Source organism: Hippopotamus amphibius, chromosome 2 (assembly GCF_030028045.1).
Source record: "Hippopotamus amphibius kiboko isolate mHipAmp2 chromosome 2, mHipAmp2.hap2, whole genome shotgun sequence".
Lineage (NCBI taxonomy): Eukaryota > Metazoa > Chordata > Mammalia > Artiodactyla > Hippopotamidae > Hippopotamus > Hippopotamus amphibius.
In genome coordinates, this window is record NC_080187.1 from 88,312,763 (window position 1) to 88,329,845 (window position 17,083).

Consider the following 17,083-nt stretch of genomic DNA (forward strand, 5'->3'; position numbering starts at 1 on the left):
CTGAGTTTTGTTCGATTTGGAACTTGGAAATCATTACTCTTGTACTTTTCTTTACCTCCTAACAGTGATGCTTTAGGTCGTTTCTGAAATATTAGGATTCAGTTTTTTACTACTACCTCCTGTCTTAAGACTGTGAGGAAGAAAAAGAGAAAGTTTGAATGTCAGTGAAACATACTTTATATGACTTTTACTGAACCTAATTCTGCCGCCTTCATCTAGGACCAGGTCCTGCCATTCTGTTTTTCTCAAGACAAGCTTTATTCTCTTATTCCTTTGACATATTTTGTAATAATAACATTACATTTATATGGGGCTTTGTAATTAAGAAAATATTTCCACATGCAGTATTTCATTTGGCCTCACAGGGAAGCCAGAAGAGGCAGGATGGATGGCCCCATTTTTTTTTAATTAATTAATTTATTTTATTTGTTGGCTGCATTGGGTCTTCGTTGCTGCACACGGCTTTCTCTAGTTGCTGTGAGTGGGTGCTACTCTTCATTGTGGTGCGCAGGCTCCTCATTGTAGTGGCTTCTCTTGTGGAGCACAGGCCCTCGGTGTGTGGGCTTCAGTAGTTGCGGCACATGGGCTCAATAGTTGTGGCTCATGGGCTCTAGAACACAGGCTCAATAGTTGTGGCACACGGGCTTAGTTGCTCTGTGGCATGTGGAATCTTCCCAGAGCAGGGCTTGAACCCGTGTCCCCTGCATTGGCAGGCGGATTCTTTACCACTGCGCCACCTAGGAAGTCCTGGATGGCCCCATTTTTGAAAGAGGAAACAGATGTTCATAAAAGCTGAGGTTACAATCCAGATCTTCAGATTCAGGTCTTCCCTTCCCACAGCACTGTGGTACGAGGAGCCACAGAAGTAGATTTCCTTTTTTTTCTATCTTGTCTCTTCCTGGTAGGTGAACATCAGAATCTTGGTCTTTGACCTTATCTGCTCGTTCAGGACTTACTATGATATAGTTAGAGAATGAGCTACTGCCCCATATGCTGGTAAGTAAGAAGTTACAATATTTAGCTGATTAGTGATGAAATGAAATTAATGGGAAACCTTGAAGAATAAGGTGGTTATTAACAGTGTAAAGTTCAGTCATGAGTAATGAAATAAACCCAGAATAACAGTGGGTTAAACAGGACGGAAGTTTACATTCTATGCCAAATAAAATTCTGGAAGAATGGGCTGGTGTGGTGACTTCGCTTTGCAAATGCCCCAAACACCCACGCTCCTTCTGGCTGACAGCTCTGGTAGCCTGAGGTGTGGTTCTGTTTCTTATGTGCAAGGCAGCCTCCTCAATCTGGGCAACAAGAGGGAGAGAAGCATAAAGATAAATCCATGAATAAAAAAGAAATTCTCACCTCCATGAGGGAGATGGCAGTGAATAATATAAATAAGCAAACATATGATGTTAGGTGGTTATAAGTGCTAAGAAAAGGATGCTGGGGATGAGAGCCTCATAAGTTTAATGAGGTAGGTAGGTGTGGCCACAGTGCCAAGGTCACATTTGATGGAAAATTTGAAAGGGGTGAGGTGGGAAGAGGGATGTCTCGGGTAAGAATGTTTGTGCCAGAGGGAACAGCAAATGGGAGGGTTTGGGGTGGGGGTGAGAAGGGAAGATTGATCTTGATTTGTTTGAAAAAAAGCAAAGATGTTAGTGTGGCTGGCGCAGAGTGAGCAAAGGGAGGACAAGCAGAAGATGAGATGAGAGAGGTAAGGGGGACACAGGTTACATAGCACCTTATAGGCCATCATGAGGGCTTCGGCTTTTACTCTAAGATAAGAAACCATTGGAGGTTTGGGGCAGAGAAGTGACATGATATAAATAACATTTCATAGCAACCTTGGCTACCATGCTGAGAAATGCCTAAAGGGGAGGCAGGAGGAGAAGCAGGGAGTTCCAGTAGGATGTTACTGTAGTCATCCAGTGGAGTTGGTGGTGGCTTGGATCAGGGTGGTAGCAATGCAAACAGTGAGAAGTATTTGGATTCTGGATATGTTTTGACAAAAGTGAGCATGAAATTTATATTGCTGTGCAAATTACTACAAACTCAGTGGTTTACAACAACACACATTTCTTATCAAGCAGTTTTCACTGGCCAGCATCCAGGCATAGCTCATCCGGGTTCTCTGCTTCATGTTGTCATCACACTGCAATCAAGGTGTCCATGGGAGTACATTCTTATACAGAGGCTTGAGTGAGGAAGAATCTCCTTCCAAGCTCACTTAGGTTATCCGCGAATTCACTTCCTTATGACAGTAGACCTCATGGAGTCTTGCTTCTTCAAGTCCAGCAGGAGAGCCTCTAGCCCCAGTCAGCTACGGCAGTCTTAGTCAATGAGAATGACAGCCCATTACCTTTGTTTTATTCTGTTGGTTGCACATACCATAAGTTCTGCTGTCACTTAAGGGGAGAGAACTTCTGGATACTAGGAGGCTGGAATTACTGGAGGTCACCCTAAGATCTGTTCACCACAATGAACAAACAAGGTCTTATTTGTTTGTTTGCTTAGATGTAGAGTGTGAGACAAAGAAGAGAACAAATGAAAAGTTGGAGTTGCATTAACTGAGATAAAGAAGACTCAGGGAGGGGAGACCAATTTTGGCTACAAAAAAATATGAGCTGCCTGTTACACACCGGCAGGGAGATGTCAAGTAGACAGTTGCATATATAATCTAGAGTTAAGCGAGGAGGTTAAAAACATAAATGTGGGACTCATTAGCTACATTTAAATAAGTGGTGTTTAGAGCCAAAGAACGAGGTTGCTAGGGAGGGAGGGTAGACAAAGAACAGGTCTCAGGACTGGACCCTGGGCTCCCCAACATGAAAAAGTCAGGGATTCTAGGAAGAAGCAGCAAAGGAGAAGAAGGAAGATGAGAAGAATGCCTGAGAGTATAGAGTCCCTGCAGCCTTTATGGGTTAATTTATTTAAATCTCAGAAAGCCAAGTTTTTTCTCTTATCTCTCAGTTTTGGGAGACACCTACCCACCCTGCTGCCTCTCTTCTCTCTGAATGTGCTGCTTTTCTGAATGGCCTTAGATGCCAAAGGTGAATGGAAACGAGTTGTGAAAGTTCAACAACCAGATTTGCATTCTTGCTCAAGCAAGTCAACCTAATTCAGCCTGAGTGTGGGCAACGTGGGCAGTGGGAAGGTGGGACTGTTTCATTTGGGGACCAACAGCATGAAGTACAGGCTGCTCTGTGAAGAGTGCACCCCCTAGGTGTCAGGTGACACGTGACACGTGTCACGCACTATCTCAAAAGTGAAAGGTTTCAAACAGGGAGAAGAGAATGAGCTTTCCCTTAATGTATTAGAGGTAGATAATAGAGACATCTTTGTCTACATCTTCTGACAAACATTTCAGTATCCATGTACAGAAATCATTAAAATCATTAAAGTACATGACCTTCCAATGGGCATAAGAAACCACTATTGGTTTACCTAATCATATCTTGGAATTAACGATGCATTTAAATGCCTTTTACTTTGAATAAAATCATTTCTGGTCTTCCAGGATACACAGAAGTAATCATGAAATTCTAAGTGGTTAAAATAGAAAAAAAGACTCCACTTGTGCAAATTCAGTACTTTCTAGGTAATTAGCATTGTAGATGATGTATAAATGCATGTACATCTGCCGCGTCATTAGCTGTGTATGTTGAAGCTGCATTACTCGATTCCTTGTTACACCTAAACAAAACCCCAAATGTTCACTTAGAAAAAATATCTCTTCTCCAATTTCCACTCAAGCGTTTCTTAGGTGTCTTCATTGCCCAGCAAAGTCAGAATTGTGCCCATGTGACAAATTATTAAGCCTTTTTGAGAAAAGTGGTTAGCACTGATTTAGAATTAATCATCTTTGCAAACAGTGGGCAAATAACTCGATCAGCTCTCTTGCACAAATGAGGTTACAGTCCTCATTTATCAAGTGTGGGAACAGAAGCAGAGTTCTCTGAGCAACTTTCTCTGGGCGCAGAGGAGCAAACGCTGCCCTTGGCGGTGAGGCGGGCGGACTCCTCTCGGACCACACAGCTGACATCCCGGTTGGGACCCGTCGAGTCCGGAAGCAGGAGTTACTGCCGGGGAATGAAATGGTTGCGTTGCCTTTCACGTGGGCCTGGAGGTCAAGTTTGTTTATTTGTTTTTAATTTAGCTGAAATTATAGGCTGGTTGAAAGATGCCTTTGTCGGTGGGGGTCTTTTGAATAAGCCACATAAACCTTTTGGTTTCTCTCTCATTTTCCTCCAACCACTTGTCCCATTTGCAGGATTAAAAAAGCACTTGGGAGGCACATTAATCTTGGCGGCGTTGTCAGGAGTGATCAGCGAGTTTTATTAAAAGCTCCGGGACTGCCTGAAAGACCTCCTTGTCTGAGTTGGAAATGAAAGGGACGTGTTAAGATCTTGGGGCACGTGGTCGGGACCCCTTGCCCTGCCCCTCGGACTATGAGCTGACAGCCCTGGAGGAAGCGTAGAAGCCGTCCTTTGTTGAAGGGATCTCACTGGTGGACGGAAACGAGTTGGCCTGTGTGGGCATGAGCTCTCCGAGCTGGGGTGGGCTCAGCGCCCTCCTGCTGCTGCCGCCGCTGCTGCTCCCAGGCTGGGCCAGCCCCGCCCTTGTCCGTGTTAACCGAGGGGTCAGGGTGATGAAGGGCCGCTCCGCCTTCCTGTCTCAAGATGACCTGAAGTTCGCCATCCCCAAAGAGAAAGATGCCTGCAAAGTGGAAGTTGTGATGAATGAGCCGATAACCCAGAGGGTTGGGAAACTCACTCCGCAGGTAGGTCATAGCTGAGATTTGCTACTTAGTAGTGTGTATGCACGTGAGTGTGTGAGAATGTTAGGCAGGAGGAGGAGGGAGAAAGAGAGAAAGGTAAAAGGTCTTCCTTCAAGCTGCCAGAGGTGAGCGTTGTACCATGTTCAAGTTTGAAACGGTGGAGTTGCAATTAGCAGGCATAGTGCTGCACTGTTTTTTTTTTCTATGCAAGGTGAAACCTGTTAAAAATTTTTTTTTTGAGGTATAATGACATAATATTAGTTTCAGGTGTACAAGGTAATGATTCGAGATTGATCAAACCTGTTTTTTTGAAGGTTCTTGTCTGACTGTGGATGACAACCTTGAAACCAACAGGAATTACTCCTGTTCAACACCTGTAGGAAGGCCGGTTCAAACTGATATGGTTGGATGCGTTTCTTAAATTAACAATGCACCCAACTGATGAGTCTTTCCAGTTTATCCTCTTTTATTGATGAGAACTTGTGTAAATATTACCAGCTCTTTGACCTTACAGAACAGCTAATCATCTAGAAAAAGGCATAATATAAGGGAATCACATACTTCTCATTTTAGGTACATCACCACTCTATGAGAAGCTTAGGGAGGAGGAGAGAGAGAGGAAGAGAGAGAGGGAGAGAAGTAAAAGAGAGGGAAAGAGAGAGAATGAAGACAGGGCCAGCCTTTCAAGGGTTGGCATGGGCAGTCTCCTGTGTGGTGGTGATATGGTCAGTCTTTATGGGACTGTTCCTCCCCCAGATTATCTCCCCAGTGGCCAGTCAGGGTGCCTTTGGATAAGATATTAGGGTTTAAGTACATTTTGAGGACACATTTGTGACTGCAGAATAGCAAAACATAAGACATTTTTATCTATTACCATTACTTGATCATTCCCTTGAGTAGGAGAAGTGGATCTGTATGGTCAGTCTTTATGGGACTGTTCCTCCCCCAAATTATCTCCCCAGTGGCCAGTCAGGGTGCCTTTGGATAAGCTATTAGGGTTTAAGTACATTTTGAGGACACATTTGTGACTGCAAAATAGCAAAAGTAAAACATAAGACATTTTTATCTATTACCATTGCTTGAACATCCCCTTGAGTGAGGGAAGTGGATCTGGAGAAGAGATATGAAGATACTTCACCTTAAATTATTCACTGTTCTTCAAAAATGCCTGCATACCTTTTTTTCCTTTAAGCAAAACCTTGGAGACCTTGAAATTTCAGGGTGTTGTGTGTTCAATCCTTTTGTAGGGTGAAGAGTTACCCTGTAATTCGTTGGGTTTAAAAAAATCTGTTATCCTATACTTGCTTAAAGTAGGAGTTTATCTCTCTACACAATAGAAAATTGCTTCTGGTCTTATTACTTGTTCCTACTGTGGTTTAACTTTCCTCTCAATGCAAACAGTTTTGAGAATATTTAACACTGGACGCGGCTGCTGCTTCTGGCAAAATATATCGTTGCTATTTGCTGAACTGTGAGCATTAACATTCTTCCTCTCTGTTTGGCTAAAAAGATATTCCATGAGTTTATTCAAAAGTGGTATTAGATATTGCAAAGATGAACTAAAGAGACCGAGATGGATGCTAGCTCAAGTTTACATCTCTAGACATTCCATTTACCTCTCTCACAGTTGTAGTCCAATTCTGAAACACATCAGAATTCTGTGGCGGCCTCTCATGTTGGGAGTATTTCTCATGTGATTGTGGCTAGATGCCTCCCTCCAGTTTCCCATGAGATTTTCTTTTGTCGTCAGTGAGCTTCAGATGGGCATCTAAAAAATGTTAGTATGCGCTAATGGCTCCAGGTCATATTTATATTCCCAAATGTGTGGTAATTGCAACATCTACCCACTTTCTCCCAACATAACTTGTACTGGAAAGTGTGTTTGGCACCTATAAGTTAGGGAAAAAGGAGAGGCCTGGGAAAAGCTCATGTCTGGAGCCCTGATGCACTAACTCTGATGAGTAGGTGACTTGAACAGGCTCAGCAGCAGGTGTGGAGCCCTAACTTGAACAGGCTCAGCAGCAGGCATGGAACCCCTAACTCTGATGAGTAGGTGACTTGAACAGGCTCAGCAGCAGGTGTGGAGCCCTAACAGGCGCAGGGGTCGACAGCAAACCCTTGGAGTTTGAGGAGCAGCAAAATAGGACCAGGGACTCAGGGCTGTACAGATATAGGGGGGTGCCTTATAAACACTGATGAACGGATAATTTGGTAACCCTCCTCATCAGTATATTAAAATAAATTATTCAACATGTATTTAGAAGTCAGGCTGAATATTTTGTGAGGGAAGAAGAGAGGGAAGATTCCTCCTGGTAGTGCACTGGGGTAACATACAGTGCAGCTGTATTAAGTTCTGGCCCCAAGCATACACAACCAAAGCCCTATTATTCACCAGATTCTTCCTCCTTGGAAAGCATTTTAGGGAGGATCTACTGTTACTTAAACCAGCCTCTGGAGATATCCTCTCCACTCTCCCTATCCCAAATAGCCTATAACTTCTAAATATATATAGCACTTTCTATGAGAGTAATGAAAATGTCATCATTTTTAGTGATGTTTTAATGGTCCTCACCACTGGAGAGCAAGGAGGGATCCATGTGACCACAACTGGATAAAACACTTATTTAGTCACAAGGATCAAGGGTTGTAATAGATCTCTAAGTTGTCTCCTTTTCAATCTTTTTCTGATTTTAGGGCAGATATCCATTACTAGAAAGACAGTGTGGAGCAGAAACACCATGCCCATCTGATTTAAAAAGTCTGCATCACAGGGCAAAGGGGCAGGGCTCCTAATATCCCCTGTGGGTCCCCTAATGTGCTGCGGCTCATTAAAAGATAATGCTTCGTGTATGTATATCCAGAGGTACATCTGACATCTCAAACAGACTTACATCATCCAAAGTAAATATGTAATTTATACCTCCTGAAATGTATTCCATTAAAATGTGGAGTTTCATCACCTTTTGGTCAAATATTAGAACTCTGTACCATAAAGAAATCTGTATATCCAGCAAACTTTGTTTCTCAAACCATCAGGTGATCTTCCTATTTTTTTAATTATAATTGCAACAAAAACAAGATTCCTAAGTGAAAACTGATTTTTTTTTTTTTTTAAAGAATATGTGGCTGGTTTTCATCCAGGCTGATGCAGCTCTCCCCAGGGATTTATTTCTTATGGAGTTTTTGAAATTAAGCATAGCCAAGCACATGCACACACACACACACACACACGCACATGGAGTCTAAACATTACGCTGTGATAGAGCTTACTAGTAAGTTGAAAGCAGGCTTATGTGGGTCCATTCCTAGCGAGATGACTATATTAACGACACCCTGCTGCGTAATGAACAGTTTCATGAGATTTGTACAGAAAATGTTTTGTTTAACATCTGTTCAATTAGTGTTTTCATTTCATTACTGAAGTTTGTCTTAGGACCAACAGGTTCATTTTCCTATTGGATATTTGGAACGAGATTTCACTTGGCGCACACGAGTACCTTCTGTCTAGATAACCCTCTCCGTATAGTCAATTAGAGAAGGTCGATGGCAATATGTTTTCCTCATGTTTTAGGACAAGACTTACCCACACACAGCACTTCTCACACCTGTCCCAAAGCAAGAAATTTCCTGGGTGGAAAAGCACTGCAGTTTAGCACTGAGCTTGCTCTTTTGAATAGGAAATATAACAGTAAGAAAATATCTCCGGTTTGAACCAGTTTACTGTCATTAAAGTGAGTAATGAGTTAGGAATGTGTGACAATTTAATTATAAATTGTAATTGAAAAGCAGTTGAAGTGGAAAAAAAACAAACCTAGACAGTAATTAGAAAAGGATTTAGCTCTCCTTTGTTTTAGTTAGTAAATTTATGGGCAATTATGGTTGTCGCCTTTTATAAAAGGGAAACATATTACAAAACATAAAACAGATGTTTCTTTTAACAAAGCAGATTGTCTCTTTATTACTGGGACTATTTGTCAGTGATATGGGGAAGGTCTTTCCTTTATCTCCTTCCTTGTTGTCAATTACAAAGAGGAACCAAAGATGTCTGTAGGAAAAGATCATTGGTATTAGTGAGAAAATCTCCTCAGGGACGGTTATGTTGTTTGTAAATGTGTGAGGCTGTAACAAGGTACAGGCTAAATACCATGAACTCAACAGTGATGATATGTGAATACCTCGAGGGTATTTCTTAGAACTCTACCAAGTCAGATCGGGCAGAATGAGGGTCATGGTGTAACTGGAAGAGAAAATTCTTCTTTTAAGAACTATGACTCCAGGAATATAACAATTAGCAATTTCCTTGATAGTTCTGAGTGAGGTGATACAGTTAATTATCATTTTGTTTGAATAGAGAAAATTGCTTTGACATTGCTGTTTGTTTCATCAGTCATTTCTGCTATTACATAACTAATAGAAGCAGTCTTTTGAAAGTAAATGAGAAACATCTGTGGGTCGCATTTGGCTCTGATCAACCACAATAGTGTCCGCAGTAAGTGGCTTCATTTTTCAATATAAAAACACTATTTGGAAGAGAAGGCAATAAAAGAAGAAGAAAAAAATATGGAACGAATATAGCATGTTTGTATGTGATGTAGTGCATGCCTGTTTTTGCGTATACACAGGTAGACTCAATTGCTGTGGTGTCGTAAATAACAGTGTGATAAATGAAACCGTATTTGAAATATTCTATACACTGGAAAAAGATAACTATTTAGAGATAATCACTGCTTAATTGATCTGCTTGATCTGCTTGGATTTTCATAATTTAGATATTCTCAAAACAAAACACAGCTATATAAGCAGGATGGTCATAGACATGGGGGTGCGTAGAGGTGGTGGTGGTGGTGAACATGCACACACACACACACACACACACACACACACACACACAATACTAAGAGCCCATAATTGCTTCAGGCAGTACTTTACTGCTAGAAAAATTAAAAAGTGTACCAGTTTTCTCACAGATATATATCCATTTCTTCACGTGAACTAGGTCTTCGACTGCCATTTCCTTCCCAACGAAGTAAAGTATACTCACAATGGCTGCCCAGTCCTTGATGAAGACACAGTGAAGCTGAGGCTTTACAGGTAAGCAGCACAGCAGCATTGTTCATCCCTTAGCAGGTAACCATTCTGTGTACTTCTTTGTCTTTGGATAGCTGTTATTATGATGGGAGTTACTAGATTTTAAGCAGGTAATTGACAGTAGGAACTGGAGACCTGAGCGGGTGAGGCAAGAATTGTTGCAAACTTTCAGTTGCTTTTATTTATATCATCTTTCTTGGGGCATTTCTGTGGCAAATTATTAGCCCTATCCTGTTTCCCTTTAGAGTTCTTGTACAGATATCTCTGGTCATTCAACTCCCCATTTGTGATAAAAAATGGAGATTACAGGCTACAAATTTTTAATGAGAATTAGGAGGAAAATATATTCCAAAAGTGAATGAAATTCTTTTTTTTGATTATCAACTGCTTAGTTCTAAGAAGTGCAGTAACTTCTATTTTTAAATGTATTATATTTTAAAAAGATTTTAAAAATCAGTTACAAAGTTGGACCAAGTGACTGTATGACCCAGCAGTTTTACTCCTAGATATATACACAAGAGAAATAAAAACATGTGTTTACACAAAAATTTATGCATGAATATTCACTGCAGCTTTTTTCATAAATGCCAAAAAGTTGAAACACTCTAACTGATGAATGCATAAACAAGATGTGGCATGTCCATACAGTGAAATATTATTCAGCCATAAAAAGGAATGGAGTACCGATACATGCTACAACAGGGCTGAACCTTGAAAGCATTATGCTAAGTGAAAGAAGTCAGACATAAAAGGCCACATATTATATAACTTCATTTATAGGATATGTGCAGAAAAGACAAATCCATAAAGACAGAAAGTAGATTACCGGTTACCAGCTTTTGGAGGGCGGGGTGAATGGGGAGTGACTGCTCATCATGGGTGTGAATTTTTAGGTGGGGTGGGGGGGGTGGTAAAAATGTTCTGGAATTAGAGAGCGTAATGGTTGCATAACCTTGTGAATATCCTGAAATCACTGAGTTGTAAACTTTAAAAAGGTAAATTTTAGGGTATGTGAATTATATCTAAATTGAAAGTTAATTTAAAAATTAAGCTCATGGTCATGACATTGCTCACTTCATAGAAGCAATTGAGAATTCATTGTAGGTGGAGTAGGACTTATAGTCTTTTGCTTTTTGAGTTTACTTTTACTTTGCTTTTAAGAGTATTTGGCTAAAATACGGCAGCATGAATTCCCCTTAAGTACTAGACGAACATGAGTCTAGAGTTTTGTAGCACAGTGAATCATCCCATATGATCACCTACTATAGGTCAGGCCCGTGAGAGGCTTAGGAAACAAAAACATGAGGATACATGCACTGGTTCTCACGGTCTGATGGGAAAGATGGTAGATAATTGTGATGGAGAATGACAAGTGCTGGAAAAGAGGCATAAACCAAATGCGGTGCTCAGAAAATGGGATGGCGCCCAGGGATTTCTTGGGAAGCTATGCAGTCAGTATACAAACTGTTTGATCTGCCTAAGACTTTAAAGCTAAGAAACAAATTAGCTCCAAAGAGCTTGTCCAGAAGCACTGGAAAAGCTGATGAATTCTGGCTGTTCCCACTTCTTCCTTGAGTTTCTAAGGGTTGGAGAGGGTAGAGAAGCACATATGAAGGGCAGAGTTAGAGGATCTGTCAATCTCCTTGGTCTTGAGGATTTGATAGAATATTCAGAGGAGTTGGAGGCAAAAAATCAGGGAGTGTGTTTATTACCCTCTTACCTCATCTTTAGCCCTTTTGGCAAGTTATGACTTGGCAAGCTCTCTATGCCTCAGTTTCCTCATCTGTAAAATGGGATTAACAGCACTATCATAGATTCCTGTGAAGATTGAATGATACACTCTTTGTAAAGTTTAGCATATGCCTGGACCGTCATGAGAGGACATCATTTAGGAGCTACATTATTGATGCACGCCCACTACTCAGTTTTCTCTCTTCAGTAAAGAATGACAACCCATCTCTACTAGTCTCTGTAAATATCCTGAGATTGTAGTTGCTAGAGGAATGAAGGAAATGGAGGTCACAATGACTGAATACCCTTTACGTGCCATGTGCTAAACTGAGCACCTAACTAGACCGTAAATGACTACTCAGGTAGTGGCATTTCTGAAGAGCAGAAATGCCTTGATGCTTCAGAAAACCCTCACCACTTCACTCCTGAATTAAAACCCAATCCATAAATTATACAGGCTGGATACTCTTAAACTGCACATGTGCTAGAGATGCGACTCTGAGCTCATAGCAGTCATTGACTACCAATATCGATGATGGATTTGAGAGAAGTGATAAAAGTAGTCCTTGGGAAGGGAAGTAACAGAAAAAGGAGTTGACACCAAGGTAAGGAGAAGAAGGGAAAAGAACAGAGAGGTTGGAAGTAGAGTATAAAACAAAATCCAAACTCTACCTGATATGCAGATTGTGTGAAAGGCAATCTTTAAGCTTCAAGTATCAGAAGTGCCTGAGCACCGATGATATTGCCTTTGCTCTATTCTGTCCACAGATTGACTGAGACAGACACCTTCACAGAAACCTTTATCCTGCGGGTCTATCTCCTGGAACCAGACTGTAACATCATCCGTATGAGTGACAATGTACTGGAGGTGTCTGAATTCTATGGCCTGTCCCGAGCCATTGATAAGAACCTACTCAGATTTGATTATGAGAGGACGTCTAGCCTGGAGTGTACAGTCAGGCTGGACCCTGTGGGAACTCGGCTGCCAGCCCATGGCCAGTTGGCTCTGGTGGAGCCCCAGCCGGAAGAACCTCGTGGAGATCAGCCACACAGTTTTTTCCCCGAGCCTCGTATGATATGTTTTAATACTTATCTGGATGTTACTAAAACTGACAGATCCCTAAATGGTCATCTTCCAGCATGACAAAGAGTTATACTTAATATAATTTGTAGCTGGTTGAAAAATATGTTAGTGGTTAAGAGTGTAGACTCTGGAATCAGAAAAACCTGGGCTTGAAAACTACCTCTGCTATTTATCTCCTGTGTGCTTTTAGGCAAGTTATTGATACTTAACCTGTCTAAGCCTCTGTAAAATGGGCAAGGATAGTGGCTGTTCCATAGAGTTGTGTAAAGATGGGAGTGAATGAGATCATACACAAAGCGCTTAACAGAGCGTCTGGTTCATAGCAAGCGCTCAGTAGCTGTCAGCTGTTATTGTTAACAGCAGGTAGCAGTGGCAGTGGTAGCAAGAGTAGTTGGGGAAATTATTAAGTCTCATTAGACTCGGAGCAGGTTTGAGGTAGAGCTGGTGGGCAGCAGCTGCGGCTTAAATCAGGAAGAGCTGGTGAATAACATTCCTCTTGTCATTCATTTAATTATCACACTTTGGGCACCTCCTCGATGCGTGATAGTGTTCTAGGCACTGTGGGAAGACCAAGAAATATAAGGGAAAATCATGGTCATAGTAATACCTTGAATTTGGACAGAAATTTATAGATAAAGACATGCTTGCACATAAGCCATCTCATTTAGTCTTCACAGCCTTCTGGGTAAGAATAGAATGCCCGTTTCGTACATCAGGGAAATGTGCAAAAGGCCTCTAGAAAAATAAGTGGCCTGTGAGTATCATATCCTGTGCAAGCATGAAAAATGCAGTTGGGAAGAGACGTGAAGACTATGTATTGCAGAGACGGCTGCAATTTTCTGTGGAAGAGACCAGCTTGGTTCAGGTGGTCAATGAATATTTGAAGAAAGGTTTAGTAAAAAGGTTAAATGGATCTGAAAAGGTATGCAGGATTCCAGTGTGTGACAAGCACTGTGGGGAGTGCATTTCAGTGGATAGAATATTCTAGAAGAGCTTGCGTGATGGCGCCGTGGAAGCGGACGCTGTGAAGGAAGACCAGAACAGGACTGTGGAACGCTGACAGTGAGCCTATTTGTCAGAGATCTTCAAGCACCAGAAAATGCGTTTTGTATTTTTTTCTCTCAGTAATTTTTGGTGGGACCTGATTGGATAATTGGTCAACTGTTCTTTTCAATAAAGGAAATGACAGGTTTTCAGAAAAATGGCAACCCACTCCGTGAATGACTGGAGGGTGCACATGAGTATTCTTTGGGCAGTGAGAGGGAATGGGTATCCATGGGAGGGAGGATGGATTTTTAAATTTTACAGTCATTAACGTACAAGTGACTCGATTTCCTGCTGTACATTCCAGAACTGGGAGCAGAACTGAAGTGTCCAGGTGGCAGGTGTGCCCTGGAACTAAAGAAAATAGGAAGTCTCAAAGTGAGCTGCGAGGAGTTCCTGCTGATGGGGCTTCGATATCAACATCTGAGTCCCCCTTCTCCCAACATTGATTACATCTCCATCACACTGGACCTCACAGATAGCAGGAGCAAAATCATATACAAGGTAGCGTCTGGGGGGTTATGTGTCTGTGTCCCCAGCTGATCCACAGCAAGAGAGCCAGTTCCATGGGAGCGCTCATGCTGGTTCCTGTGTGGTTGTGGGCAGAACAGCCCAGCGACTCATTGGAACTGCAGGCTTGTGCTACCAATAAGTGCTCAAAAAGGATAGCTTTTGCATATAATATCAGTGTATAATTTCCCTTCTCTTGCTCTCTTCTGGCTTTGTCATCACTAAAGCAACTTCGAAAGGACTAGGGTCAGGTTACACACTAACCTTCTTCTCCCTTTCCCTTCAGTATTCTTCAGCCTCTCACTTCTGCTTTTGGAACACCCACTCTTTTTTGTTTAGAACTTTTATTGAAATATAATTGACACACAATAAACTGCTATATTTAAAGTATACAATTTGATATTTTTTTATTAGTAATGTATGTATGGCAATCTCAATCTCCACCCCACCCCCCCACCTTGGTATCCATATGTTTGTTCTCTACATCTGTGTCTCTATTTCTGTCTTGCAGACTGGTTAATATGAACCATTTTTCTATATTCTGCTTGTATACGTTAATATGCGATATTTGTTTTTCTCCTTCTGACTTCACTCTGAAGTCTTTAGGTCCATCCATATCTCTACAAGTGTCCCAATTTCATTTCTTTTTATGGCTGAGTAATATTCTGTTGTATATATGTACCACATCTTCTTTATCCATTCCTCTATTGATGGACATATAGGTTGTTTCCATGACCTGGCTATTATAAATAGTGCTGCAGTGAACATTGACGTGCATATGTCTTTTTGAATTATGGTTTTCTCTGGGTATATGCCCAGTAGTGGGATTGCTGGGTCATATGGTAATTCTATTTTTAGTTTTTCAAGGAACCTCCATACTGTTCTCCATAGTGGCTGTATCAGTTTACATTCCCACCAACCATGCAAGAGGGTTCCCTTTTCTCCACACCCTCTCCAGCATTTATTGTTTGTAGATTTTCTGATGATGTCCATTCTAACTGGTGTGAGGTGATACCTCATTGTAGTTTTGATTTGCATTTCTGTAAGAATTAGTGATGTTGGGCAGTTTTTCATATGCTGTAACACCCACTCTTTGATGCTTCATTTACTCCTTATTTATTAGAACCTCTTCTCATCTGTTAGAGGAAATCAGAGGGCCCACACACACACTCTGCAAGGCCATGGGAAACTGGGGGAAGGGAGATCTCAGTCCCACTTGTATAGCTGTAGCAGATGATAGCATTTTCACTCTTCCAAACTTTAAGATGGAGGGCTGAGCTGTCAAGGAGGCAGCCCCCCAAGGGTTTCCTCCATCTTCCAATCTCTTAAATTCTCCTGCCCTTTCTTCCCCTTGATCTCCTTTCCTTGAAATGATGATAGAACGTGAAATCAATCTATATGAAAGATGTGACATGCTACTCTACTAATTCATGTACTCTGTAACATGTTTATTTGGGAAGCTGGGGTGACTGTATACCTGCTGAAACAGCTCAGATTTTATGCTGATTTAAAATGATCTGAGATGACATTTGTGAAAGACCTCCATCTTTAACAAGATGATTTTGTACTTTATGCCTCATTTTAAAAATCTTAAAACGGGCGTAGTAGTACTTACTTCTTGGAGTAATTGAGAAGATTAAATGAGATAATGCTTACAAAGCACTAGGCACAAAGCTTGGCACATAGTAAGCACTACACATATTTTGCTAGTGAGAAGACTGATCATCAGCCAGGTTTGGAAATAATTGGTTTAGCCCATGCCCCTTATTTTATAGTGGTGGCCAGAGAAATCACACACCTTGGCCATATATGCAGGGCTGAGCCAAGATTAAACTCTAGGCTTCCTAATGACTAGTACATGTTTTCTGTTTGTTTCAACATAAAACTCCTTTCACTTTTAATGCTTTCTTATATCCATAAAAAAATTAGAGCCATTTTTCTTTTTAACTGATTGTTCTTTTTTCTCTGTGTATTGATATAGGGCTTTGTTTATATTTTCAGATCAGTTTTATTGGAAATTTTCCCTTTAAAATGACCTTCTTGTATTATTTAGAATTAACCTATTCCATAGTCAGTTTGGCATCTCATAAAATAGATTATTTTGTGATTATAAAAGAATATGCTCAACAGCAGAGGATATTTTTTAAAAATGCAAAGAAAAATAAGAAAACAAAACTAGGGGTATTTCTACCATTTCTACACACACACACACACACACACACACGCCACACACTGGGGGGGGCATGCACACCAGAGTTAGTTTATGGAATTGAATTTATACTATATTTGAAGTTTTGTATCTTGTTATTTTATTATTTTTGTGCTGGTACAGTCCATCCTCATCGAGTGACTAAATGACTATTCACCCATAATTTCTTCTAGATTTTTAAACATCTTCTTGTTTATATTTGCCTTTTTAATCTGCCTGAAATAAATTTTATCCTATTGTGAAACACATGGGACAGTTTTTTCCAAGTAGCCAAAAATTTTAACACTATTTATTGAATAATGAACCTTTCCCGTTGATTTTTGATGATTCTTCTATTGTATAGAAAGATATTATGTGTCTATTCCAAGGCGAGCTCTTTTGTTCCTTAGATTTGCCTACCTATTCTTGTGCCAGTACCATATTATTCTAAATATAAAAGGTCTATAATAGACATTAATATTTTACAGGCAAGTTCTTCCTCATTGCTCCTCTTCAAAATTTTCTTATCTGTTCTCACCTGTTCTCAGTTCCAGATAAATAATTAAATCATTTATGTTAGTTTAAAAGAAAAGCCCCTAAGTATTTTTTTTATCAGGATTGGATTAAAACTGCAAATTATTTTGGGAAGAACTGGAATATTGGA

General features: G+C 40.7%; 1 protein-coding gene across 1 annotated transcript in view; it reads left to right on the plus strand.

The window, feature by feature from the left end:
* Positions 1–4,534: 4,534 nt before the first annotated feature.
* The window catches only part of FREM1 (FRAS1 related extracellular matrix 1), a 132,589-nt gene continuing 120,040 nt past the window's right edge, over positions 4,535–17,083 (plus strand). Inside the window, exons 1-4 of the mRNA XM_057722279.1 lie at positions 4,535–4,777; positions 9,771–9,865; positions 12,362–12,663; positions 14,029–14,225. Coding sequence (XP_057578262.1) covers positions 4,535–4,777; positions 9,771–9,865; positions 12,362–12,663; positions 14,029–14,225 — 837 coding nt within the window. The remainder of the gene's footprint in view (positions 4,778–9,770; positions 9,866–12,361; positions 12,664–14,028; positions 14,226–17,083) is intronic.